This window comes from Salmo trutta, chromosome 4 (assembly GCF_901001165.1).
Source record: "Salmo trutta chromosome 4, fSalTru1.1, whole genome shotgun sequence".
Taxonomy (NCBI): domain Eukaryota; kingdom Metazoa; phylum Chordata; class Actinopteri; order Salmoniformes; family Salmonidae; genus Salmo; species Salmo trutta.
Genome location: NC_042960.1, coordinates 22,739,846 through 22,765,877, shown reverse-complemented (window position 1 = coordinate 22,765,877; position 26,032 = coordinate 22,739,846). Strand labels below are relative to the sequence as shown.

The following is a 26,032-nucleotide window of genomic DNA, read 5'->3' as shown; positions in this document are numbered from 1 at the left end:
GTGAAGATGCTGGAGGAAGCCGGTAAAAAAGTATCTATATCCAGAGTAAAACAAGTCCTATATCGACATAAATTGAAAGGCTGCTCAGCAAGGAAGAAGCCACTGCTCCAAAACCGGCATAAAAAAATCCAGACTACGGTTTGCAACTGCACATGGGGACATTTTGGGCTTTTTGGAGAAATGTCCTCTGGTCTGATGAAACAAAAATATAACTTTTTGGCAATAATAACCATTTATGTTTGGAGGAAAAAGGGGGAGGCTTGCAAGCCGAAGAACACCATCCCAACTGTGAAGCACGGGGGTGGCAGCATCATGTGGTGGGGGTGCTTTGCTGCAGGAGGGACTGGTGCACTTAACAAAATAGATGGCATCATGAGACAGGAAAATTGTTGATCTATTGAAGCAACATCTCAAGACATCAGTCACGAAGTTACAGCTTGGTTGCAAATGGGTCTTCCAAATGGACAATGACACCAAGCATACTTCCAAAGTTGTGGCAAATGGCTTAAAGTCAAGGTATTGGAGTGGCTATCACAAAGCCCTGACTTCAATCCCTTAATAAATTTGTGGGCAGAACTGAAAGGCATGTGCAAGCAAGAAGGCCTACAAACCTGACTCTCAGTTACACCAGCTCTGTCAGGAGGAGTGGGCTAAAATTCACCCAACTTATTGTGGGAAGCTTGTGGAAGGCTACCTGAAACGTTTTACCCAAGTTAAACAATTGGCAGGCAATGCTACCAAATACTAATTGAGTGTATGCAAACCTCTGACCCACTGGGAATGTGATGAAAAAAATAAAAGCTGAAATAAATCATTCTCTACTATTATTCTGACATTTCACATTCTTAGGATCACCACTTTATTTTAACTAACCTAAGACAGTGAATTTTTACTTGGATTAAATGTCAGGAATTGTGAAACTGAGTTTAAATGTTTTTGGCTAAGGTGTATGTAAACTTCCAACTTCAACTGTATATGTCCTATGTCATTCACTTGATTAGTTGAATTTGGCCCAGCTGTTAAGAGACTCCAGAGAAAGGAGTAAGCAGCTGTCTGAAGAGGTGAAGGAGCTGAGTCAACGACTGGCTGAGGCCCAGGGGGATAACAAGGTATGATATCCTTCAGGGATGGGGTCAATTCTATTTCAATTCAGTCAATTCAAGAAGTAAACTGAATTGAAATGGAATTGACTCTGTCCTCCCCGTACCCTCCCACAGCTCCTGCGGATGACCATAGCCAGACAGAGGTTGGGGGATGAAGAGGTGGGGGCAAGGCACTTCCAGGCCTATGAGCGGGAGGACCTGGTCCAGCAGTTGGAGACGGCACGAGAGCAGGTGAGCAATGGAAAGGTTGTGCCATAGTTTGTGTAACTGTTGGGATCTGAACCCCGGTCTCCCACTCAGGAAACCAACTTCAACAGTAGACCAAGAGGAAATTCCAGGGCAGGGCTACCTCATTGCAAAAGTGAGTCTGATTCACCTCTGCTACATTTGGTTGAGTGGTAATGTGACTAATTGCATTGGACCACATGTCACTCTAGAGACTAGGGTTCAATTCCCCGGTCTGGCACTTCTGAACTGTTTCCACCCTCATGTCTCTCCTTTTTACTGTCTGAAATACATTTTAATATTCTGAACAAGACTGCATTCTCTTTTTTTTATTTTTATATATACTGCTCAAAATAATAAAGGGAACACTTAAACAACACAATGTAACTCCAAGTCAATCACACTTCTGTGAAATCAAACTGTCCACTTAGGAAGCAACACTGATTGCCAATAAATTCCACATGCTGTTGTGCAAATGGAATAGACAACAGGTGGAAATTATAGGCAATTAGCAAGACACCCCCAATAAAGGAGTGGTTCTGCAGGTGGTGACCACAGACCACTTCTCAGTTCCTATGCTTCCTGGCTGATGTTTTGGTCACTTTTGAATGCTGGCGGTGCTTTCACTCTAGTGGTAGCATGAGACGGAGTCTACAACCCACACAAGTGGCTCAGTTAGTGCAGCTCATCCAGGATGGCACATCAATGCGAGCTGTGGCAAGAAGGTTTGCTGTGTCTGTCAGCGTAGTGTCCAGAGCATGGAGGCGCTACCAGGAGACAGGCCAGTACATCAGGAGACGTGGAGGAGGCCGTAGGAGGGCAACAACCCAGCAGCAGGACCGCTACCTCCGCCTTTGTGCCAGGAGGAGCACTGCCAGAGCCCTGCAAAATGACCTCCAGCAGGCCACAAATGTGCATGTGTCTGCTCAAACGGTCAGAAACGGACTCCATGAGGGTGGTATGAGGGCCCGACTACCACAGGTGGGGGTTGTGCTTACAGCCCAACACCGTGCAGGACGTTTTGGCATTTGCCAGAGAACACCAAGATGGGCAAATTCGCCACTGGCGCCCTGTGCTCTTCACAGATGAAAGCAGGTTCACACTGAGCACATGTGACAGACCTGACAGAGTCTGGAGACGCCGTGGAGAACGTTCTGCTGCCTGCAACATCCTCCAGCATGACCGGTTTGGCGGTGGTTCAGTCATGGTGTGGGGTGGCATTTCTTTGGGGGGGCCGCGCAGCCCTCCATGTGCTCGCCAGAGGTAGCCTGACTGCCATTAGGTACTGGGATGAGATCCTCAGACCCCTTGTGAGACCATATGCTGGTGCGGTTGGCCCTGGGTTCCTCCTAATGCAAGACAATGCTAGACCTCATGTGGCTGGAGTGTGTCAGCAGTTCCTGCAAGAGGAAGGCATTGATGCTATGGATTGGCCCGCCCGTTCCCCAGACCTGAATCCAATTGAGCACATCTGGGACATCATGTCTCGCTCCATCCACCAACGCCACGTTGCACCACAGACTGTCCAGGAGTTGGCGGATGCTTTAGTTCAGGTCTGGGAGGAGATCCCTCAGGAGACCATCCGCCACCTCATCAGGAGCATGCCCAGGTGTTGTAGGGAGGTCATACAGGCACGTGGAGGCCACACACACTACTGAGCCTCATTTTTTTACTTGTTTTAAGGACATTACATCAGTTGCATCAGCCTGTAGTGTGGTTTTCCACTGTAATTTTGAGTGTGACTCCAAATCCAGACCTCCATGGGTTGATAAATTGGATTTCCATTGATGATTTTGTTGTCAGCACATTCAACTATGTAAAGAAAAAAGTATTAAGATTATTTATTTCATTCAGATCTAGGATGTTATTTTAGTGTTCCCTTTTTTTTTTGAGCAGTGTATATAAATCAAAGTTGTAGAATAAGTTGTCCTGCAAAGAGGGTATGGTGGTGGGTTAAAAAAAGAAAGCAAGCAAGTGTGAGGAACATACCTTGGGTGATGTTGGAAACCACACCAATGGCAGAATGAAGTTGTACAGATGGTTTCAATATTTTCATATAGCAAGATAAGAGCTCAATTGTCACAATACCATATTCCCAACCAACCATAGTTCAGCTTATGTTGCCCACTCATTACGCAAGGCAGTTTTGGACGTTTGCCACCGTCACAATCTGTAATATTATAGGTATTTATAAGGCATCTCTTACAATGTTTGAAATGCCTTACAAAGTTTAAAATCGTACATGTTGTTTCTTTTGTTTGTCCTAGAATGAGGAGCTGGAGCACAGTGTGAAATCTCTGACGGACGAGCTGCAGGATGTGAGGGCGGAGCGTAACGTGTTCCAGGAAAAGGCCCAGCGGCTGAACCACGAGGTGAACCACATCTTGGGGGGACACGAGTGTCGGATTCTAGACGTAGATGCACTCTGCATGGAGAACAGGTGTGTTTGTGTGTGGGAGAACATACAGATATGTAATATCTGTAATGTCTTACTGAATGCAATAAGGATGTTCATGAACAACTTGCTTCACAATGTATGACTTTGGGCATTTGCTTTGGAAAACTTTTTAAATAAACTGATGTTTTCTTTCAGATATTTACATGAGCGGTTCAAACAACTGCAGGAGGAGGTCACCATGCTCAAAACGAATGTCATGAAGTACAAGGTATTGTAAGCAACATATAAACAAGCCTTTAACATTTGTCTGACTAGTACTAATAATACTATAGAATAGAACAATCCTTAGATATGATCACTAGTCTCATAACTACTCAAGGCTTTATTTAGTCAGAGCTGGTAACTGGTTTTCTGGGCTCATGTTCTAATGTCAATTAAAATGTCATCTTTAGTGACAGTTTTGTTGCCAAGATGACACCTATAACAGTTGTAGATCTCAAACAAAGTTTGTCAAACTGTATGTTTTTATATTTGGTAATATTCTGTGTTTTTTTTTTCTTTCTGCAGTTTGTATGGTTCACAACCCTCTACTACTACACATGCTCAATCATGTTTGTGAACAGGGGTATACAATATATCATTTGAATATTTTACTGGTTTTCAGAGTGCTCTGGAGAGCAGGAAGAACTCCAAGACTTATGGCAAAGCTAACAGCAGTGCACTCACTGGGGTGCTCTCTGCCAAACAAGGTACTGCACAAACCATTCCCCCACTCATTTTCTTTCTGTTAGTATTTTGTTCATTAGTCCATAATGCAAATCAATCATTGTACTCTATCTTGAAAACATACACACTTCCAGAATTGGAAAACACATTTTGGGGGGATTATATTAACAGTGGACTAATGAACAAAATAATAAGCATTTTATTTGTATGTCGTTTTTTTTTCATGGTAGACCTATTGAGACCTAGGTCTCTTTTTCAAATGTGACCTGGAAACACAAATATACAGTACCAGTCAAAAGTTTGGATACCTACTCATTCAAGGGTTTTTCTTTATTTTTACTATTTTCTACATTGTAGTATAATAGTGAAGGCATCAAAACTATGAAATAACACATGGAATCATGTAGTAACCGAAAAAGTGTTAAACAAATAAAAATATATTGTATATTTGAGATTCTTCAAAGTAGCCACCCTTTGCCTTGATGACAGCTTTGCACACTCTTGGCATTCTCTAAACCATCATCACCTGGAATGCTTCTCCAACAGCCTTGAAGGAGTTCCCACATATGCTGAGCACTTGTTGGCTGCTTTTCCTTCATTCTGCGGTCCAACTCATCCCAAACCATCTCAATTCGGTTGAGGTCGGTTGATTGTGGAGGCTAGGTCACCTGATGCAGCACTCCATCACTCTCCTTCTTGGTCAAATAGCCCTTACACAGCCTGTGTGTTGGGTCATTGTCCTGTTGAAACAAAATATAGTCCTACTAAGCGCAAACCAGATGGGATGGCGTATCACTGCAGAATCCTGTGGTAGCCATGCTTGTTAAGTGTGCCTTGAATTCTAAGTAAATCACAGACTGTGTCACCAGCAAAGCACGCCCAGCAATTTGACCATGAAGGCCTGGTTCACGCAGTTTCCTCTGAACAGTTGATGTAGAAATGTGTCTGTTACTTGAACTCTGAAGCATTTATTTGGGCTGCAATTTCTGAGGCTGTTAACTCTAATGAACTTATCTTCTGCAGCAGAGGTAACTCTGGGCCTTCCTTACCTGTGGTGGTCCTCATGGGAGCCGGTTTCATCATAGGGCTTGATGGTTTTTGTGACTGCACTTGAAGAAACTTTCAAAGTTCTTGACATTTTCCAGATTAACTGACCATGTCTTAAAGTAATGATGGACTGTCTCTTCTCTTAGCTCAAATAAGCAGTTCTTGCCGTAATATGGATTTGGTCTTTTACCAAATAGGGCTATTTTCTGTATACCACCCCTACCTTGTCACAACAGAACTGATTGGCTCAAACGCATTAAGAAGAAAATAAATTCTACAAGTTAAATGTTAACAAGGCCCACCTGTTAATTTAAATGCATTCCAGGTGACTACCTCATGAAGCTGGTTAAGAGAATGCCATGAGTGTGCAAAGCTGTCACCAAGGCAAAGGGTGGCTACTTTTGAAGAATCTCAAAATATAAAATATATTTTGATTTGTTTAACACTTTTTTTTTTTTTTTTTTTTAATAAAAAAAAAATTTGTTTACTTGATTACATGTGTTATTTCATAGTTGCGATGTCTTCACTATTCTACAATATAGAAAATTAATTGTAAAAAATTAAGAAAAACCCTTTAATGAGTAGATGTCCAAACTTTTGACTGGTATTATACATTACATTAAAACACAGTCATGGGAAACATCACAAATCACCCAGAAACGGTTACATTCCTCCACAAATAATTCCCCAATCAATACTCTAAACTGCCCGAACAGAACCTTAAGATGACATTTATTTAGAATTTTGTTACAGCAATAAAACTAAAAGCAGATTTACCTAGCTTGGTGGAGACCCTAGGAAACTAGAGTGAGTCACAATCCTGTGAACGGGCTAAGCAACTCGGGTGTCTATACTTGAAACGCAAAGTGAGATAAGATGGAGGTTTTTGAAGTATCAAAACTCACCTGTAACAAAAAAGAAGGGCAGTATTGTAGATGGCATCCCATTTAAGAGTAGTAGCAGCTGCACTTTGATAAATAACAAAATATAAACGCAACATGTTAAGTGTTGGTCCCATGTTTCATGAGCTGAAATAAAAGATCCCAGACATTTTCCATACGCACAAAAAAACGTATTTCTCAATTTTGTGCACAAATGTGTTTACATCCATGTTAGTGAGCATTTCTCCTTTCCCAAGATAATCCATCCACTTGACAGGTGTGGCATATCAAGATGCTGATTAAACAGCGTGATCATTAAACAGGTGCATCTTGTGCTGTGGATAATAAAAGCCCAGTCTAAAATGTGCAGTTTGTCACAACACAATGCTACAGATGTCTTGAGCTTTGAGGGAGCATGCAATTGGCATGCTGACTGCAGGAATGTCCACCAGATCTGTTGCCAGAGAATTACATTTCTCTACCATAACCTACCTCCAATGTTGTTTTAGAGAATTTGGCAGTACGTCCAATCGGCCTCACAACCACAGACTAGTTGTAACCACACCAGCCCAGGATCTCCATAGCCGGCTTCTTCACCTGCGGGATCGTCTGAGAACAGCTGATGAAACTGTTGGTTTGCGCAACTGAAGAATTTCTGCACAAACCGTCTCCTCAGGGAAGCTCATCTGCGTGCTCATCGTCCTCATTAGGGTCTTGACCTGACCGCAGTTTTACGTCGTTACTGACTTCAATGGGCAAATGCTCCCCTTCAATGGCCACTGGCACGCTGGAGAAGTGTGCTCTTCACGGATGAATCCTGGTTTCAATTGACCCTGGCCGATGGCATTGTGTGGGTGAGCGGTTTGCTGACATAAACATTAGGAACAGAGTGCCCCATGGTGGCGGTAGGGTTATGGTATGGGCAGGCATAAGCTACGGACAACAACCACAATTGCATTTTATTGATGGCAATTTGAATGCGCAGATACCGTAACGAGATCCTGAGGCCCATTGTCGTGCCATCCATCCGTTGCCATCACCTCATGTTTCAGCATGATAATGCTCGCCCCCGTGTTGCACGGGGGCCTAGGAACAGTGGGCAGTTAACCCACTGTTCCTAGGCCGTCATTGAAAATAAGAATTTGTTCTTAACTGACTTGCCTAGTTAAATAAAGGTGGGGGAAAAAACTGTACACAGTTCCTGGAAGTTGAAAATGTCCCAGTTCTTCCATGGCCTGCATACTCACCAGATATGTCACCCATTGAGCATGTGTTCCAGTTCCTGCCAATATCCAGCGATATCCACTTTTCACAGCCATTGAAGAGGAGTGGGTCAACATTCCAAAAGCCACAATCAACAGACGGATCTACTCTGGAGATGCGTTGCACTGCATGAGGCAAATGGTAGTCACTCAAGATACTGTCTGTTTTTGTGATCCACGCCCCTAAGGTATCTGTGACCAACAGATGCATGCCTGTCTTCCCAGTCATGTTAAATCCATAGATTAGGGCCTAATAATTTATTTACATTTTCTGTAATTCAGTAAAATCTTTGAAGATGTTGCATGTTGAGTTTATATTTTTCTTCAGTGTGTATCTGCTGCCTGCAACATCCTCCAGCATGACCGGTTTGGCGGTGGTTCAGTCATGGTGTGGGGTGGCATTTCTTTGGGGGGCCGCACAGCCCTCCATATGCTCGCCAGAGGTAGCCTGACTGCCATTAGGTACCGAGATGAGATCCTCAGACCCCTTGTGAGACCATATGCTGGTGCGGTTGGCCCTGGGTTCCTCCTAATGCAAGACAATGCTAGACCTCATGTGGCTGGAGTGTGTCAGCAGTTCCTGCAAGAGGTAGGCATTCATGCTATGGACTGGCCCGCCCGTTCCCCAGACCTGAATCCAATTGAGCACATCTGGGACATCATGTCTCGCTCCATCCACCAACGCCATGTTGCACCACAGACTGTCCAGGAGTTGGCTGATGCTTTAGTCCAGGTCTGGGAGGAGATCCCTCAGGAGACCATCCGCCACCTCATCAGGAGCATGCCCAGGTGTTGTAGGGAGGTCATACAGGCACGTGGAGGCCACACACACTACTGAGCCTCATTTTGACTTGTTTTAAGGACATTACATCAAAGTTGGATCAGCCTGTAGTGTGGTTTTCCACTGTAATTTTGAGTGTGACTCCAAATCCAGACATCCATGGGCTAATAAATTGGATTTCCATTGATTTATTTTTGTGTGATTTTGTTGTCAGCACATTCAACTATGTAAAGAAAAAAGTATTTAATAAGATTATTTCATTCAGATCTAGGATGTGTTATTTTAGTGTTCCCTTTATTTTTTTGAGCAGTGTATTTCAAGGCTTACCTTCAAACAGCCCATTCAAACAAAAGAAATCAGCCAAGACCTCAAAAAAAAATGGTAGACCTCCACAAGTCTGGTTCATCCTTGGGAGCAATTTCCAAACGCCGGAAGGTACCACGTTCATCTGTACAAACAATAGTACTCAACTATAAACACCATGGTACCACGCAGCCGTTATATCGCTCAGGAAGGAGACACCTTCTGTCTCCTAGAGATGAATGTACTTTGGTGCGAAAAGTGCAAATCAATCCCAGAACAACAGCAAAGGACCTAGTGAGAATGCTGGAGAAAACGGGTACTATATAAAAGTATCTATATCCTGTCACGTCCTGACCAGCAGAGGGTGTTGTGTAGTTTTGGTCAGGACGTGGCAGAGTATGTATGTGTGTTCTGGGTGTTGTATTTCTATGTGGCTCCCGATCAGGGACAGCTGGTTATCGTTGTTCCTGATTGGGAGTCATATAATTAGGAGTATGTTTGTCACTTGGGGTTGTGGGTGGTTGAGTTAACACTGCTATTCGTTTGTTCGTAAGTAGCCTGTTAGCCTGTCGTGAGTGTTTATTGTTTTTCTGTGTATACTTATATATTAAAAAGATGAGTATCCACATTCCGCATGCAGTTTGGTCTCTTCAACACGGCTGTAATTATGACATATACACAGTAAAACAAGTCCTATATCGACGTAACCTGAAAGGCCGCTCAGCAAGGAAGAAGCCACTGCTCCAAAACCGCCATAAAAAAATCCAGACTACGGTTTGCAACTGCACATGGGGACAAAGATTGTACTTTTTTAGGAAATGTCCTCTCGTCTGATGAATAGAACTGTTTGGCCATAATGACCATCGTTATGTTTGGAGGAAAAAGGGGGAGGATAGCAAGCCAAAGAACACCATCCCGACCGTGAAGCACGGGGGTGGCAGCATCATGTTGTGGGGGTGCTTTGCTGCAGGAGGGACTGGTGCACTTCAAAATAGATGGCATCATAAAGATGGAAAATTATGTGGATATATTGAAGCAGCATCTCAAGACATCAGTCAGGAACTTAAAGCTTGGTCGCAAATGGGTCTTCCAAATGGACAGTGACACTTACAAAGTTGTGGCAAAATGGCTTTAGGAAAACAAAGTCAAGGTATTGGAGTGGTCATCACAAAGCCCTGACCTCAATCCCATAGAAAATTTGTGGGCAAAACTGAAAAATCGTGTGCGAGCAAGGAGGCCTACAAACCTGACTCGGTTACACCAGCTCTGTCAGGAGGAATGGGCATGATCAACAGTATCAAAAGCTTTTGACAGGTCCACATTTCATTTTAATGTCTAAAGTATTGAAAATATCATTAACTTCTAAAGGGTTGCTGTAATAGTGCCATGCCTAGGCCTTAACCCTGATTTGGCTTACATTCTAAGCTGACACGTGGAATTGTTTTTAAGGTGGTCATACTATGAATCATATAACTGTTTGGTTTTAGGACCCCTTTAGGTATCAAAAGAAAATGTATTGAATTTGGCCCAAAGAAATGCATTGAATAACACATTCATAAATTGCAAATACAGTCAAAAAGTTAGAAACAAGGTTTTGAAGTGTTTGTCCTATATCTCGGATATATAAGAAAGCTCAGGAAATGTATTTTTTATTTTTACACATTTAACCCCTTTTTACAAAATTACAAAATATTTTTAAACCGGTTACGGTTGGTTACCTTCAGACGAGTCCCGTGAACTTGTCATGAGTCTGCCCTATCCATAAAGTGGTCATAACAGTTTGTCAAACTGTTCGGACGCTACAGACATTTTCTTGAAAAGACCGATTTTTGGGATGTCTCATGCCATGAGATTGATCGGGATTTTTTTATTATGTTACTTAGGGTGTTAAATGCATCAATAGTGGCATTTTTTTTCGTAAGGAGGCCAGTCTGGGCCTAAGCCTGTGTTTCTGGCCTTTACCCAAGCATCTTTTTTATGATTGAATGCCTGGTACACTCCGGAATTATCAGAAGTCAATCTACCTTTTAACCCTTAGTTTTCTGGAGGGAGCATGATTATCCACCATAGTGTTGAAGACATCGGCAAAAAGGCTGAAAGCTAAATCATGTTCAGGGATAGTTGAAATACAGTCAAGGTCACTAAAATAAAGATCATGTCAAAGAAGCCTATTCACTGACATTTTTAAATGTCCTTTTTGTGATGACCCGAGGCTTAGATTTTTATTTATTTTTTCACATCTCTAATGCAAACAATTGGGCAAAGGTCACAAATATCTTTGGCAAAGACACCAGTAGAAACATATTTCTCTGGTGTATTCATTAGAATCAGAGTTGACTTTAAAGGATCTTTAGGGTTGGGCCGTATAGGCTTTGTCACCAGCTGTGTTAGGTTTAGATCATTACACATCGTTTAGATTGTCTGAAGTCTGCATTTCCCAATCATGTTTTAGGTCACCACTGGAAAAACTCTTAGAAGTTATTATCCTGGAACTATCCCTTTTTCAGATTTCTTGTACATAATGACTCACTTTAGCTCTTCAGGTATATCCAGTGGATTTGAATCAATATTTTGTATTCGAGATGTTATATACGTCAACTTACAATCTTTTCCATCATACCAACCTAAGAAAATAAGTAAACTGACTGAAATATTGTTTTGTTGTCTGCACGTCCCAAATATCTCTTTACATTTCTATGTATTGGAATACATAGAAATGTAATGTAAAGAGAGATTTGGGACATGCATTTTAAAAGCAGGCTGTCGTTTCTGTTGCCTGTATTTCATTTTTAGTAACACTTTACTTGACACCCAGAATCATAACACGTTATGACATGGTCATAACCTGTTATAATATGGTAATTTCACTCATGACACATTTAGACCTGTTGTTATTTTATGGCTAATTATGAGACCTACCACACAAGGAAAAACATTCCATTACACCATAGTCTACTTGCCAACAGTATGTTTGTTATATACAGTGGCGATTTTAGCATGTAAATCTTTTTTTATTAATTGAATATCCAAAACACAATATACTTGCCGCTCAACAACAACCACACCAGTCATTCAACAGACTCCCATTCAGAGCGGCACACACAAGCATCCAGGGTCAACGCCCTGCTCAAGGCCACGTCGACAGATCTCCCACAAAGCCCAAAAAACTGGGACGCAGTCCCTCAACCATTCGAGACCCCTCCCACAATCACCCCCCCCCCCAAGGAAAGAGAAAAGAAAATAATTTTAAAAACATTATTCCATTCCCCACACCCCAAGAACCAACACCCAAGAAAATTAACTCATGAGAAAAAAAGACACAAGAAAACAGAAAACAACTAAGGACATCAAGGACAACTAAAATCATAACATCAAGGCCAACTGTATATGTTTGAATGCCAGTCTGGCACTATTTACATGTATGTGTCTATTGGAATTAGAGAGTGTGTGTGTGTATATGCATGTGTACAAACACCTGCACGGCATCAGCCTCAGGAAAACAGGCATTAACTGTAAAAACACTGCTCCTCAGTGTCATTCAAAACACTTTTTATTATGATTTTTTTTTTTTTCTATTACTTTGACCATCATTCTATCTCCCGCCCAGCAACTCCACTCCCACTTATCTCCAATTCCATATCTCAATCCTCAGCTTCCCTCAGCCCATTCCACCCATCTCTGCTGGCCACCCTCTGCGCAACATATATCTTTCAACTATGCTGTGATGTTTAACATACAATTTCAATCTAATCGAATCCACAGATTGCGAGTTGAAGATGAGTATTAGTAATTGACTGACCCGGTCTCTCCAGATCTCATAACAGTGCTATTTCTAGGGTCAATTTTAGATAAATGTTATGCATTTTCAGCCATTCCTGAAACTGAGACCAGAAACGGGCTACCTGAGGGCAATACCAAAATAAATGGTCTATTCTGTATCCTCAAAACAAAATCTGCAGAGCTTCAATGATTTTATGCCCCAAATATTCAACATTTTGTTGTTGGCAAGAATTCTATATAATAATTTTAGTTGAAAAGTCTTGAACGAAGTCTTGAATCTTGCGTCGTTTTATATATCAACTCACACCCTGTACCATGGAATCGGTACATCAACAATCTCTTCCCAACTATTTTGCTATCTGTATGGCACAGTTGTCAACATACTGATCCTCAAATGAAACTGGTATACTTTCCTATTTATGCTATTTTTATTCCTCCCGCAAGTTTTGATCCTTTTATATTGGGCGGACAGACTAGTTCCCTACCTCCTCCCGCTACCACCTGCCTTCTCCATTTTTGGGGTAATGCTATAATCAATTGGTTGTTCTCTTGGATTGAGCAGACCTTCCCGTACAATTCTGATAACTCCATGAAAGACAACTCTACCATTCCAATTGACAATATTTATTTAAGAACAAAATACCCTTTTCAAACATCTTTCCCAATGATACAGGTAATTTATTAACCAGCGCATTTGAGTTGAGCCATAATATTTGTTCAATTTTTTTCAGGGGGATGAAATTGTAGCCAGCTCGGCAATGCTTGTTTAAAGAAGAGCGATAGTTTTTTCAAAGTATAATTTTCATGGCAATCTGCCATTTTTAAACAATGGATGAGCTTTTCTTAGTAATCTACTTGAGAACCATTCAGGGTTCATGTAAAACTTTTGAATAAGTGAAGCTTTTAGAAAGAGGTTTAGTGCTTTTATATTTAATAATCTCAACCCACCCTATTCATTATATAGATGGCATGTAAATCTTAGTGGGGCAAAAAACAAACAAGTGGGATGCATGCCAGCAAAGCCACAACACTAAATACATTTAATTGCACAATAACAGTGACAAACAGTGCCCACAACCTGTTAGGGCCTACATAAAGCTCTCCCAACAGCAGCCCCAACATCTTACCACTGCTACACCTGGCTATCAGCGTAGCCTTGTCTGGCAGTGAAACAGTTCATTCAGACTCATTTACTGCCTTTAAAAAAAATCATAGCTGATATGCCTGACTTGCTTAAACATGTGGTTTCTAATGACAATTGAGATGTACAAACTATGGCATAAAGGGGACGACAAGCGGTTAAGAGGCAATCCGTAATTTCGATTAAGACATTAATGAGCGAGCTAGGACGGACGTAGTCAATATAACTATTTGTTTAGCACTTTTGAAATGAACAGTGACAGAATTCAGAACCATGGGCCGTTCTTAGTGTTCTCCCTGTACACCAAGTCAGAACTGTAGGATAAATAAAGGGGGCATATAAGCAGACAATGAAAGCTCTTACAATATTTGAAGACATTTCTCTGAAACAGGTTATAGGCACCAATTAAGAGGGGTAAATTGACAATGATTATGGTGAGGCACATGGGCTACTAACAACTTACTACACAACAAACACTTAGTATTACGTTCTTAGCTACAGTATACCTATCTCCCTGGCATATTGCATAATTTATGCAGCAGCATACAATACATTTTTGGACTCGCCTTGTTGTGCTGTGCTCACTTGAACAGGAAGGTGGCACGGCGGTCCTTCGTGGGAAAATTGTCATCAAAGCCTGCCATTCTCTGGATTTATGGTGCTTTCAAAACTACTGGGAACTCTGGGGGGAATAAAACGAGGTCGAATCATGATGACGTCATTGATCTTCAGGTCGTAGCTCTAGAAAGAGGCCTGATTTACAATTTCAAGTTGGATGACGTTCAAAACTTAGTTTCCCAGTTGGAGCTCGTTTATTCCCAACTTTCCACTTGTCTTGAACTTACTGAAGTCAAGTTTTTTCGCAGTTCCGAGTTAAGTTGTTTTAAGCGCGGCACAAATCATGCGTCATTGACAGCATGTTGAATGTTTATAATTTTAAACTTGGAAAAGAGTCCCTTAATCCCCGATTTTGGGACCACACAGCCACTGTCACTGATTCCTTCAAAACCGTTGTTGAATTTGCCATTTCCAACTTGTTGTGTAATGTTTATGTCCAATGGCTGATGAGCACCGATACATTTTATCTATAATTTCTCTTCATATGACAAGGATTTGCCAGTAGATTGTCTACATGATTCATGATGACTGCTAGCTAAGATTTTGAAAGTATGTTGACATCACTCCAATCAAAGCTAATGTACATATAATGTGATTTGACGTAATTTTATCTGTGGCCAATGAACTTAAGCCTTCTTGGATGGGCACTTAACTCTATGGCAGCACCAAGGGGTTAGAGTTCTTTTAGGTCTACCCTTAGACCTGGCTGTGACGTAGTGTCCCCATGAGTGACAGAACACTGCTGCAAGCAAAATTCAGGAGCAGGACAAGACACCCTCATGACTGATATAAGGGCATGTACTTGATAGACTAATATGATTATGATGGTCATATTGCTTCTTCAGTGTCATAAAGTGTGTTTTCTTAGTCCAAGTAAAGTGACACAGGATGGTAATAATGCTTTATGACAGTGTCAGTGTGTTATTTAAAATGTTATGGAAAAAACATGACTAAAGAATTCATTACAACAATAGAAAATGACAAACACATTTTCAAACAAAAGGAAACAGCCATAAAATAAGTCTCAACAGGTGTAAATATATGGGTCATGACAGCTGTTACGACAAGCTATGTCAGCTGTTATGACATGGTTGTGATCGTGCTATGATGCTGGGTGTCAAGTAAAGTGTTACCTAATTTTCCTCTAAAGCCAGTGCTGATGTAGATATCTCTGGACATTGTCAGTTCTCTGCACATTTCATTTTAGATAATGAATACATAATCAATGCCAACATCCCTCTGTATCCAGCTCACATGCTCTTGCACCATGCATTTACTTCCATACGTAATACGCATCAAAAGGCAAAGCTATCCAAGATGGAGACTAAACTTAAACCCCCAAAAACATCTGCCTAGGCAAACATAATCACAGACTAAATCTAGTCTTTTTTTCTGAACATCTTACCTACCTTAATGGGATTTGTGTGTGTTCAGTGCAGGAATTATTGCTTTCTGAGGACCATGGATGCAGTCTCCCTGTCACGTCTCAGTCCATCTCAGACCTCAAGTCCCTGGCCACAGCCCTACTGGAAACTATCCATGAGAAGAACCTGGTCATTCAGCACCAGCGCCAAACCAACAAGTAGGGAGCTCTTCTACTCTAGAAATGTTGAAATTCCTTTCTTCTTAATCAGAATTTCTTCTGTTTTTCTAACTCTCATGGCCAATTTCCTCTAGTTACTCTGTAAGTAGCCCCTATGCCATGTACTTACTTATTGCATTTCTACCTGCAACGTTTTGAATATCTCACCTCATTGAATACAGTCCCATGTCTGTTTGTAACTCTTCCTATGTAAACAGGATACTGGGAAACCGAGTAGGGGAGCTTGAGAAGAAACTGAAGACTCTAGAGGTGTCGGGACTATGGAGCCTCCCAGGTCTCTGCCACACACTGTTTATTTTTTTTGTTCTGAGGTCATTTTTATCATTTTAGAATTGATATCATGACGCATAATGAGTAACTTACTAGCCTGTATGTATACCATGAAAATATAAATGTGGACCTCGAAGCCAGTTCCATGATTTGATTTTAATTTCCCTGCTCTAATCAGGGACTAATTTTAGATCCTGGGACACCAGGTGGATGCAATTAATTATCAGGTAGAATAGAAAACCAGCGGTACTCCGGACCCCCAGGCTCGCAATTGAATGCCCCTGCTGTATACATTCATAAATGCTGTTTGAAAGTGGCATGAGCTAATATAAATAGAGTATTATTGGGTGGTATGAGGCACCATTAACTGGTGACTCATACTGATAGCTTTTGATCCTGTATGTGGTCACTGGCCAGTAGTTTTGGTACCCAGTCACTATTGTCAAACTATGAATGATTTTGATGTTCCATCTCTCTCTCCCACTGTACTGAGTTTCATCTCTCTTTTCCTTCTGCTTTCTGGAGGCCTGACTTACAATGTGTCTCTGGGATTCTCTGGAAGTATGTTTCCACTGCTTTACTTTACTTCACTAATACTGTACTATATAGTGTACTACTTTTTTTTTTTTTTTTTTAAGTTGCTGTGGACTTGCTTTATCTCCATCCTGTCCCTGAAAATATCCATGGTATACTTTTTTTGCTATATTTATTAGAGGTCGACCAATTAATCGGAATGGCCGATTTTAATTAGGGCTGATTTCAAGTTTTCATAACAATCGGTAATCGGTATTTTTGGCCACCGATTTGCCTATTTTTATTTTTTAAACCTTTATTTAACTAGGCAAGTCAGTTAAGAACACATTCTTATTTTCAATGACGGCCTAGGAACGGTGGGTTACCTGCCTTGTTCAGGGGCAGAACGACAGATTTTTACCTTGTCAGCTTGGGGATGCAGCCTTACGTTAACTAGCCCAACGCTCTAACCACCTGCTTTTATGTTGCCAAGGTGAGTTGCTAGCTAGCATTAAACTTAACTTATAAAAAAAACAATCTATCATAAACACTAGTTAACTACACATGGTTGATGATATTACTAGTTTATCTAGCCTGTCCTGCTTTGCATATAATCGATGTGGTGCGCATTCGCAAAAAAGGACTCTCTGCTCCGACGTGTACCTAACCATAAACGTCAATGTCTTTCTTAAAATCAATACACAAGTATATATTTTTAAACCTGCGTATTTAGTTAATATTGCCTGCTAACATGAATTTCTTTCAACTAGGGAAAATGTGTCACTTCTCTTGCAAACAGAGTCAGGGTATATGCAGCCGTTTGGGCCGCCTGGCTCGTTGCGAACTGTGAAGACTATTTCTTCCTAACAAAGACAGCAGACTTCGCCAAACAGGGATGATTTAACAAAAGCGCATTTGCGAAAAAAAAGCACAATCGTTGCACGACTGTACCTAACCATAAACATCAATGCCTTTCTTAAAGTCAATACACAGAAGTATATATTTTTAAACCTGCATATTTAGCTAAAAGAAATCCAGGTTAGCAGGCAATATTAACCAGGTGAAATTGTCAGTTCTCTTGCGTTCGTTGCACACAGAATCGGGGTATACAGAATCTGGCTCGTTGCGAACTAATTTGCCAGAATTTTACGCAACTATGAAATAACATTGTAGGTTGTGCGATGTAACAGGAATATTTAGACTTATGGATGCCACCCGTTAGATAAAATACGGAACGGTTCCGTATGTCACTGAAAGAATAATGTTTTCGAGATGATCGTTTCCGGATTTGACCATATTAATGACCTAAGGTTTATTATATTATAGTTAAGTCTATGATTTGATATTTGATAGAGCAGTCTGACTGAGCGGTGGTAGGCAGCAGCAGGCTCGTAATAGTCAAAGATGTATGGTTTAGAGAGAAATAGTCGACGCGTCATAATTCCTGTAATAACTTGCGGCTGAACTTGAAAGGGGTTCCTTCATTATTTTACCGTTCATGTCTTCCATAGAGAATGTATTGATCTACTTCAAATAAGGTCTGTGTTTTGTGCTTAAACCGCCTCGGCGTTTAGATACCCGTGTAAATCTCACTAGGTAACGTTTGTCAACATATTTTCATAAATCCACTCTACAAAAAAATGTATCTTCACTTATATTGATCAGAGTTATATCCTATGGATATCTACACAGTTATAAAATTGGCAAGGTGGTGTAAGCCTAAACCAAACACAGACCTTATTTTAAGTTAATCTAAAAATATCCTATGGAATAAATGAAGGAACCGCTTTTCAGATTTTGCTAGAAGGTGTCATGGGAATTGTGACTCGCACTTTGGTAGTCAATTCTTACCATGCCCATTATTAAAATAGGATTTCCTCCATATAGAAATTAGTTTTTGTTTTCAGCATTCATCACAGGTAACTTAAACTCTATTTTTATTATTCACACAGTTGAGAGTATTTGTCTCCTAAGCAGACTCTTCAGTATCGTTGTCACTTCAGAGCTGTGTGTGTGTGTATATGTATGTATATATGTATGTGTGTGTATATGTGTGTGTGTGTGTGTGTGTGTGTGTGTGTGTATGTGTATATATATATATATATATATATATATATATATATACACACACACACACACACACACACACACACACACACACACACACACACACACAATTTTTTAATCACAATAATAATCGGCCGATTAATCGGTATCGGCTTTGTTGGCCCTCCAATAATCGGTATCGGCGTTGAAAAATCATAATTTATTCTGTTTTTTACAGAGAAGAAAATACACTAATGCAACAGAACCATACTTATAAAACGTTTGAGTCACTGCAGAAAGCCTGACCGGCCTTCAAAATTATAAGGCCGGTCAGGCAGAGAGGAAGTCACAATGCTTTCCCTGTCTTCCTTGTCTACAGTGTGAACCCAAAAAGAAACCTAACTATATTTTTCTGAACATTCTTTCTCACTGGATGGGAAGAATGTCCTTTGCACTGATCCCTGTAAACCCAGACTTGACTGAAGAGGTAGCCTGGTCCTAGATCTATTTGAGCTGCATAGTCAACTCCTATGGTCGTTTCTGCATTGGTGTGCTACACAGCACAAACTGATCTGGGACCAGTCCAAAAGAGAAGCCACTCTGAAGCCACACCCTATATTTACCCTGTCCCTTCTACAGTATTATGTATCCAAAAATAAGGGATGCTCTGCCCAGTCACACATAACACTGAGATGCCTTGGTTGTCAAAATAATCTATTAAGTGCATGCCAGTTCTTTGTATTGTAAATTCATTATAAGTAAAGATCTTGGCTTTTATGTGCAGGGTAGGTTGGGGGTATGTTTTTGTCAATACAGTTGTCATGACGTGATCTAGTAGAAATGTGTGACAATTGATGTAACATGGTTTTGTTAACACTGTACAGGCATTAGGACATGTTATTATATCAAAAGTGTAATCTGGCCCTCCCGAGTGGCGCAGTGGTCTTAAGGCACTGCATCGCGGTGCTAGTGACCGGGAGACCTGTGAGACGGTGCACAATTGGCCCAGCGTTGTCCGGGTTAGGGGAGGGTTTGGCCGGCCGGGATGTCCTTGTCCCATTGACTCCTGTGCACGCTGACATGGTTGCCAGGAGTACGGTGTTTCCTCCGACACATTGGTGCGGCTGGCTTCCGTGTTAAGCAAGCAGTGTGTCAAGAAGCAGTGCGGCTTGGCGGGGTCGTGCTTCGGAGGATGCATGGCTCTCGACCTTCGCCTCTGCTGTACGAGAGTTGCAGCAACGGGACAAGACTGTAACTACCAATTTGGATATCACATAAAAGGGGAAACAAAATAGTGCTTGTAATATTATTTGGCTTGTTTTGTGATAGGAGGGAGAGATGCCATCATCCTGAATGAAACTCTGCAGCCTAGCTCCACTGTGACAAGCTCTGAGGAGAAGGGAGTACCATCCAATGACCAGGAAGTACCCCCTACTGAGCATGAAGTACCCCCTACTGAGCACGAAGTAACCCCCCATGAGCAGGAAGTACCTCCCACTGTGCAGTCTACCACAGGTAAATTAGAATATTCTACGTTCTATGTAATTTTGTGGGGCTAACTGTATAAATAGCAACTTTATTAAATAGCTTACATTCCAATTCTCATGCATTCTATAGAGGAATGTATCTTTCACTTGCTCTTATGTATTATATCGTTAATTTGTATTACAGCAGATGACTACACCATTCTCATTGCTGCCAATTTGGTTCTGGGTGTTGAAATCAATGTTACTAATGCTGCTACATTTCAATTATACCATAACATTCTCAATTCTTTTGACCGTAGAGCAGAGGATGACAAGGTAGCCAATGACAGGCAGATTCCCCGTCCGTCCCCCCCGTCCCAAGATGTGGGGTTGTTACCCAGTGTGACGGGGGATACAGAGATGAGCACCAAGGAGCCAGTGTCGCCAGCCAGCCTGGACACATCCAAGCAAAACTAGACAGGCAAAACTGCTGAGGAAGTCACTGACTGTTCTCAAGCAGAGACAATAAACCTGTCGACCAATCACAAAGTGCAAATGAGGTCACGGTGCTTCCAAGGTACCAATTAGACGAGACTGTAGGCGGGACTCCATCCCCTTCCTCAGGGCCAGACTTGGACATGTCCTGCCCTGTAAGACATATGCCACCTATCAGAGCCTGTAAAGGACCAAAAACCCACTCAGAGAGAGGCGAGTTGGTCAGATGACGACATCTTAAGGGTGGGGTCTGAGGAGATTGACATGGCAGAGGGCTCTATGACAGAAGACACTAATCTTCCATCCTCAACATCAACCTGCAGCTCTCCTATTCAAACAAGTCCCACCCACGGGGAGAATAACCAATCACACCACAATGTTGAATGTTCAGACCAGGATGGGAAAACGGTGAAGAATGACAGCTACTTCAGCCAAAACCATGCCTAGATTGACACTAATAGAATGAGTTTCGATACTCCTGAGGGTGCATTCTGTAAGATGTCGTACTGCTTACTGGTGATTCCAAGCTCCCAACATTTCTGAAAGCGATATTGCTCTAACGTGGAATTGAACCCTGCGGCCCTTCTATTCAGTGGTTGAAGCTGGCCTGGACTGACCAATACAGAGAACCTACTAGCTTATATGTTCTACTGCTTGAGTACTGGCAACTCTTATAGAATACCATCTCTAAAATGCAAACCTTGTCTAGTTAACTCAAATTAAAGTGAGTACCAGCACTCTTTTTCAATGCACCTCAGAGTTCTATTGATAACATTTCTAATAGTGTCACTCTGAAATCTTATGGATTGCACCCACCCAGCTCTTTCCATCAGTTGTTGGAGGGGAGAGGAATAGTTATTTAAAGGCCCAATGCAGTAGTTTTATATCAAATTATTTCTGGAAAACAATTACCTTACTATAATAGATTTCCATTAAAATGTCAAAATAATGATTTTTTTTGTTGCAAAAAATGATTTCTCAAGCAAGCATTTTGCTAGGACTGTCTGGGAGTGGTGTGAGTGGGGAGGGGAAAACTGAAATCTAGCTGTTATTGGCAGTGATGTTTGTAATGCTTTGGTCTATTAACCAATTTACAGCATGGTGACGTCACCATGGAAAGCCGAAACTCCCGCCCATGCAAACCTGCTGATTTATAAGGTCCTGTGTAGTTGCTGGTTGAAAATACATTCTATCAGGAAATAACACTGATCAAATGTTTTCACACTTTTACAGTGTTCATTTCATCAGCTGTTGTACAATGCGATATAAAGAAAAAATGTAAAATTGCATTTTGACTGCACTGGGCTTTAAGAGTATTGAAACATGTAAGGAGTTGCAGGTAAATCCATTTGAATTCAATCACTTTTTGACAGCATCCCTTTTCATTTAAACAAAACTTTCCATACATGTTTGCCCTTGGAAGAAGTGGTCAGAAAGTGACTTTTTGGACCTGAAGGCCAAAACAATCGGGAGATAAAGGTGCTCAAAGTTGACCTATTTTGCATACCCCACCATACCATGAGACATTCATGTCTTCATCACTGGAAAAGATAAACAGCTGAGTTTGAAATAATTTAAAAGCTTACAAACAGTGTTGTCAACTTATTTTCTTATTTATTGGAGTGCAAAACAACTTAGTTTTAAAAATGAATTTCTTTAACGTCAATTATCTAAAACCAGTAAAAAGGATTTCACATCATATGAGGTTTTAGTGTTCAGACAATAGCTCTTGAATACAGGATAGGTGTTATTTCATTTAAGTGTGTTAACACTTGCCATCTGGGCTGGCAGCCTTGCATCCCAAGCCGTGTCCTCAGAGCATGTGCGGACCAGATGGCTGGAGTGTTTACCGACATACTGGTATTCAATCTATTCATATCCCAGTCTGTTGTCCCCACTTGCTTCAAGATGTCCGACATTGTTCCTGTACCCAAGAAAGTGAAGATGACTAAATGACTATCGCTCTGTAGCACTCACTACTGTCATCATGAAGTGCTTTGAGAAGCTAGTTAAGGACCATATCACCTCCACCTTAGCTGACAACTTAGACCCACTACAATACACATACCGCCCCAACAGATCCACGGACGACGCAATTGCTATGGCACTGCACACTGCCCTACCACAACTGGACAAGAGAAATACCTATATAAGAATGCTGTTCATCGACAACAGCTCAGCCTTCAATACCATAGGGCCCTCTAAGCTCAGGGTCCTGGGTCTGAAACCCTCCCTGTGCAACTGGGTCCTGGACTTCCTGACAGGCTGACCCCAAGTGAAGGTAGGCAACAACACCTCCGCCACGCTGATCCTCAACACCGAAGGCCCCACAAGGGGGTGTGCTCAGCCTCCTATACTCCCTGTTCATCCATGACTGCGTGGCCACACGTCTCCAACTCCATCAAATTTGACACACTTTATATGTACAGTGCATTCGGAAGGTATTCAGACTTCTTCACTCTTTCCACATTTTGTTACATTACAGCCTCATTCTTAAGTGGATTAAATAAATAAAAAATCGACACACACTACCCCATAGTGACAAAGATTAAAATAAAAAATATATAAATAAATAAAATGTATAAACTTTTTTTTAAATACTTTATTTACATAAGTATTCAGACCTTTTGCTATGAGACTAAATTAAGCTCAGGTGCATCCTGTTTCCATTGCTCAAGTTGTAGAAACATCTCAAACATGATTGGAGTCCATCTGTGGTAAATTGATTGGACTTGATTTGGAAAGGCATACAGACAGGTGTATGCCAAGGTTCCACAGTTGACAGCGCATGTCAGAGCAAAAACCAAGCCATGAGCTCGACGGAATTGTCCCAGACAGGATTGTGTTGAGGCACAGATCTGGGGAAGGGTACCAAAACATTTCTGCAGCATTAAGGGTCCGCAAGAACACAATGGCCTTAATCATTCTTAAATGGAAGAAGATTGGAATCACCAAGACTCTTCCTAGAGCTGGCAGCTCAGCCAACTGAGCAATCGGGGGAGAAGGGCCTTGGTCAGGGAGGTGACCAAGAACCTGATGGTCACTCTGACAGAGCTCCAGAGTTCTTCTGTGGAGATGGGAGAACCTTACAGAAGGACAACCATCTCTGCAGCACTCCACCAATCAGGCCTTTATGGTAGAGTGACCAGACGGAAGTCACTCCTCAGTAAAAGGTACAAGACATACCACCAGAGGTTTACTTCACAGTCCCCAAGTCCAGAACAGACTATGGGAGGTGCACAGTACTACATTGAGCCATGACTACAACTCATTCCACATCAAGTAACTCATGCAAGCAGTAAATTACATTTTTTGGAAAACAGATAAAAATACACCTTATGGTACAGCAGGGACTGTGAAGCAATACAAACTCGGGCACAGACCGATGCATACACACACACACGTACACAGATTTTGTGTTGTAGATACAGTTGAAGTCGGAAGTTTACATACACTTAGGTTGGAGTCATTAAAACTCATTTTTCAACCACTCAACACATTTCTTGTTAACTATAGTTTTGGCAAGGTGGTTAGGACATCTATACTACTCAAAAAAATAAAGGGAACACTTAAACAACACATCCTAGATCTGAATGAAAGAAATAATCTTATTAAATACTTTTTTCTTTACATAGTTGAATGTGCTGACAACAAAATCACACAAAAATAATCAATGGAAATCCAATTTATCAACCCATGGAGGTCTGGATTTGGAGTCACACTCAAAATTACAGTGGAAAACCACACTACAGGCTGATCCAACTTTGATGTAATGTCCTTAAAACAAGTCAAAATGAGGCTCAGTAGTGTGTGTGGCCTCCACGTGCCTGTATGACCTCCCTACAACGCCTGGGCATGCTCCTGATGAGGTGGCGGATGGTCTCCTGAGGGATCTCCTCCCAGACCTGGACTAAAGCATCCGCCAAGTCTGTGGTGCAACGTGGCGTTGGTGGATGGAGTGAGACATGATGTCCCAGATGTGCTCAATTGGAGTCAGGTCTGGGGAACGGGCGGGCCAGTCCATAGCATCAATGCCTTCCTCTTGCAGGAACTGCTGACACACTCCAGCCACATGAGGTCTAGCATTGTCTTGCATTAGGAGGAACCCAGGGCCAACCGCACCAGCATATGGTCTCACAAGGGGTCTGAGGATCTCATCTCGGTACCTAATGGCAGTCAGGCTACCTCTGGTGAGCACATGGAGGGCTGTGCGGCCCCCCAAAGAAATGTCACCCCACACCATGACTGACCCACCGCCAAACCGGTCATGCTGGAGGATGTTGCAGGCAGCAGAACGTTCTCCACGGCATCTCCAGACTCTGTCACGTGCTCAGTGTGAACCTGCTTTCATCTGTGAAGAGCACATGGCGCCAGTGGCGAATTTGGCAATCTTGGTGTTCTCTGGCAAGTGCCAAACGTCCTGCACGGTGTTGGCCTATAAGCACAACCCCCACCTGTGGACGTCGGGCCCTCATACCAACCTCATGGAGTCTGTTTCTGACCATTTGAGCAGACACATGCACATTTGTGACCTGCTGGAGGTCATTTTGCAGGGCTCTGGCAGTGCTCCTCCTTGCACAAAGGCGGAGGTAGCGGTCCTGCTGCTGGGTTGTTGCCCTCCGACGGCCTCCTCCACATCTCCTGATGTACTGGCCTGTCTCCTGGTAGCGCCTCCATGCTCTGGACACTACGCTGACAGACACAGCAAACCTTGCCACAGCTCGCATTGATGTGCCATCCTGGATACCACTAGAGTGAAAGCACCGCCAGCATTCAAAAGTGACCAAAACATCAGCCAGGAAGCATAGGAACTGAGAAGTGGTCTGTGGTCCCCACCTGCAGAACCACTCCTTTATTGGTGGGGGTGCCTTGCTAATTGCCTATAATTTCCACCTGTTGTCTATTCCATTTGCACAACAGCATGTGAAATTTATTGTCAATCAGTGTTGCTTCCTAAGTGGACAGTTTGATTTCACAGAAGTGTGATTGACTTGGAGTTACATTGTGTTGTTTAAGTGTTCCCTTTATTTTTTTGAGCAGTGTACTTTGTGCATGACACAAGTCATGTTTCCAACAATTGTTTACAGCTCCATTTAATCATCACTGTATCACAATTCCAGTTGGTCAGAAGTTTACATACAGTAAGTTGACTGTGCCTTTCAACAGCTTGGAAAATTCCGGAAAATTATGTCATGGCTTTAGCCTATCAGAAATAAAAAATAGGCTAGTTGACATCATTTGAGTCAATTGGAGGCATACCTGTGGATGTATTTCAAGGCCTACCTTCAAACTCTGCCAAAACCTCATAAAAAAATGGTAGACCTCCACAAGTCTGGTTCATCCTTGGGAGCTATTTCCAAACTCCTGAAGGTAC

At 41.9% G+C, this 26,032-nt stretch overlaps 1 protein-coding gene across 2 annotated transcripts in view; it reads left to right on the top strand.

The window, feature by feature from the left end:
* Nucleotides 1-21,610, top strand: part of LOC115192075 (coiled-coil domain-containing protein 149) — a 38,325-nt gene extending 16,715 nt beyond the window's left edge. The window contains exons 4-13 of one of the 2 annotated variants that reach the window (XM_029750194.1): nucleotides 1,002-1,109; nucleotides 1,218-1,334; nucleotides 3,596-3,768; nucleotides 3,922-3,994; nucleotides 4,391-4,475; nucleotides 15,700-15,847; nucleotides 16,066-16,142; nucleotides 16,664-16,699; nucleotides 20,027-20,212; nucleotides 20,489-21,610. In XM_029750194.1, the coding sequence (XP_029606054.1) occupies nucleotides 1,002-1,109; nucleotides 1,218-1,334; nucleotides 3,596-3,768; nucleotides 3,922-3,994; nucleotides 4,391-4,475; nucleotides 15,700-15,847; nucleotides 16,066-16,142; nucleotides 16,664-16,699; nucleotides 20,027-20,212; nucleotides 20,489-20,640 (1,155 nt within the window). In that variant the 3' untranslated portion in view covers nucleotides 20,641-21,610. The remainder of the gene's footprint in view (nucleotides 1-1,001; nucleotides 1,110-1,217; nucleotides 1,335-3,595; nucleotides 3,769-3,921; nucleotides 3,995-4,390; nucleotides 4,476-15,699; nucleotides 15,848-16,065; nucleotides 16,143-16,663; nucleotides 16,700-20,026; nucleotides 20,213-20,488) is intronic. The other variant, XM_029750193.1, reaches the window with a different exon arrangement.
* The last annotated feature ends 4,422 nt before the right edge of the window (nucleotides 21,611-26,032 follow it).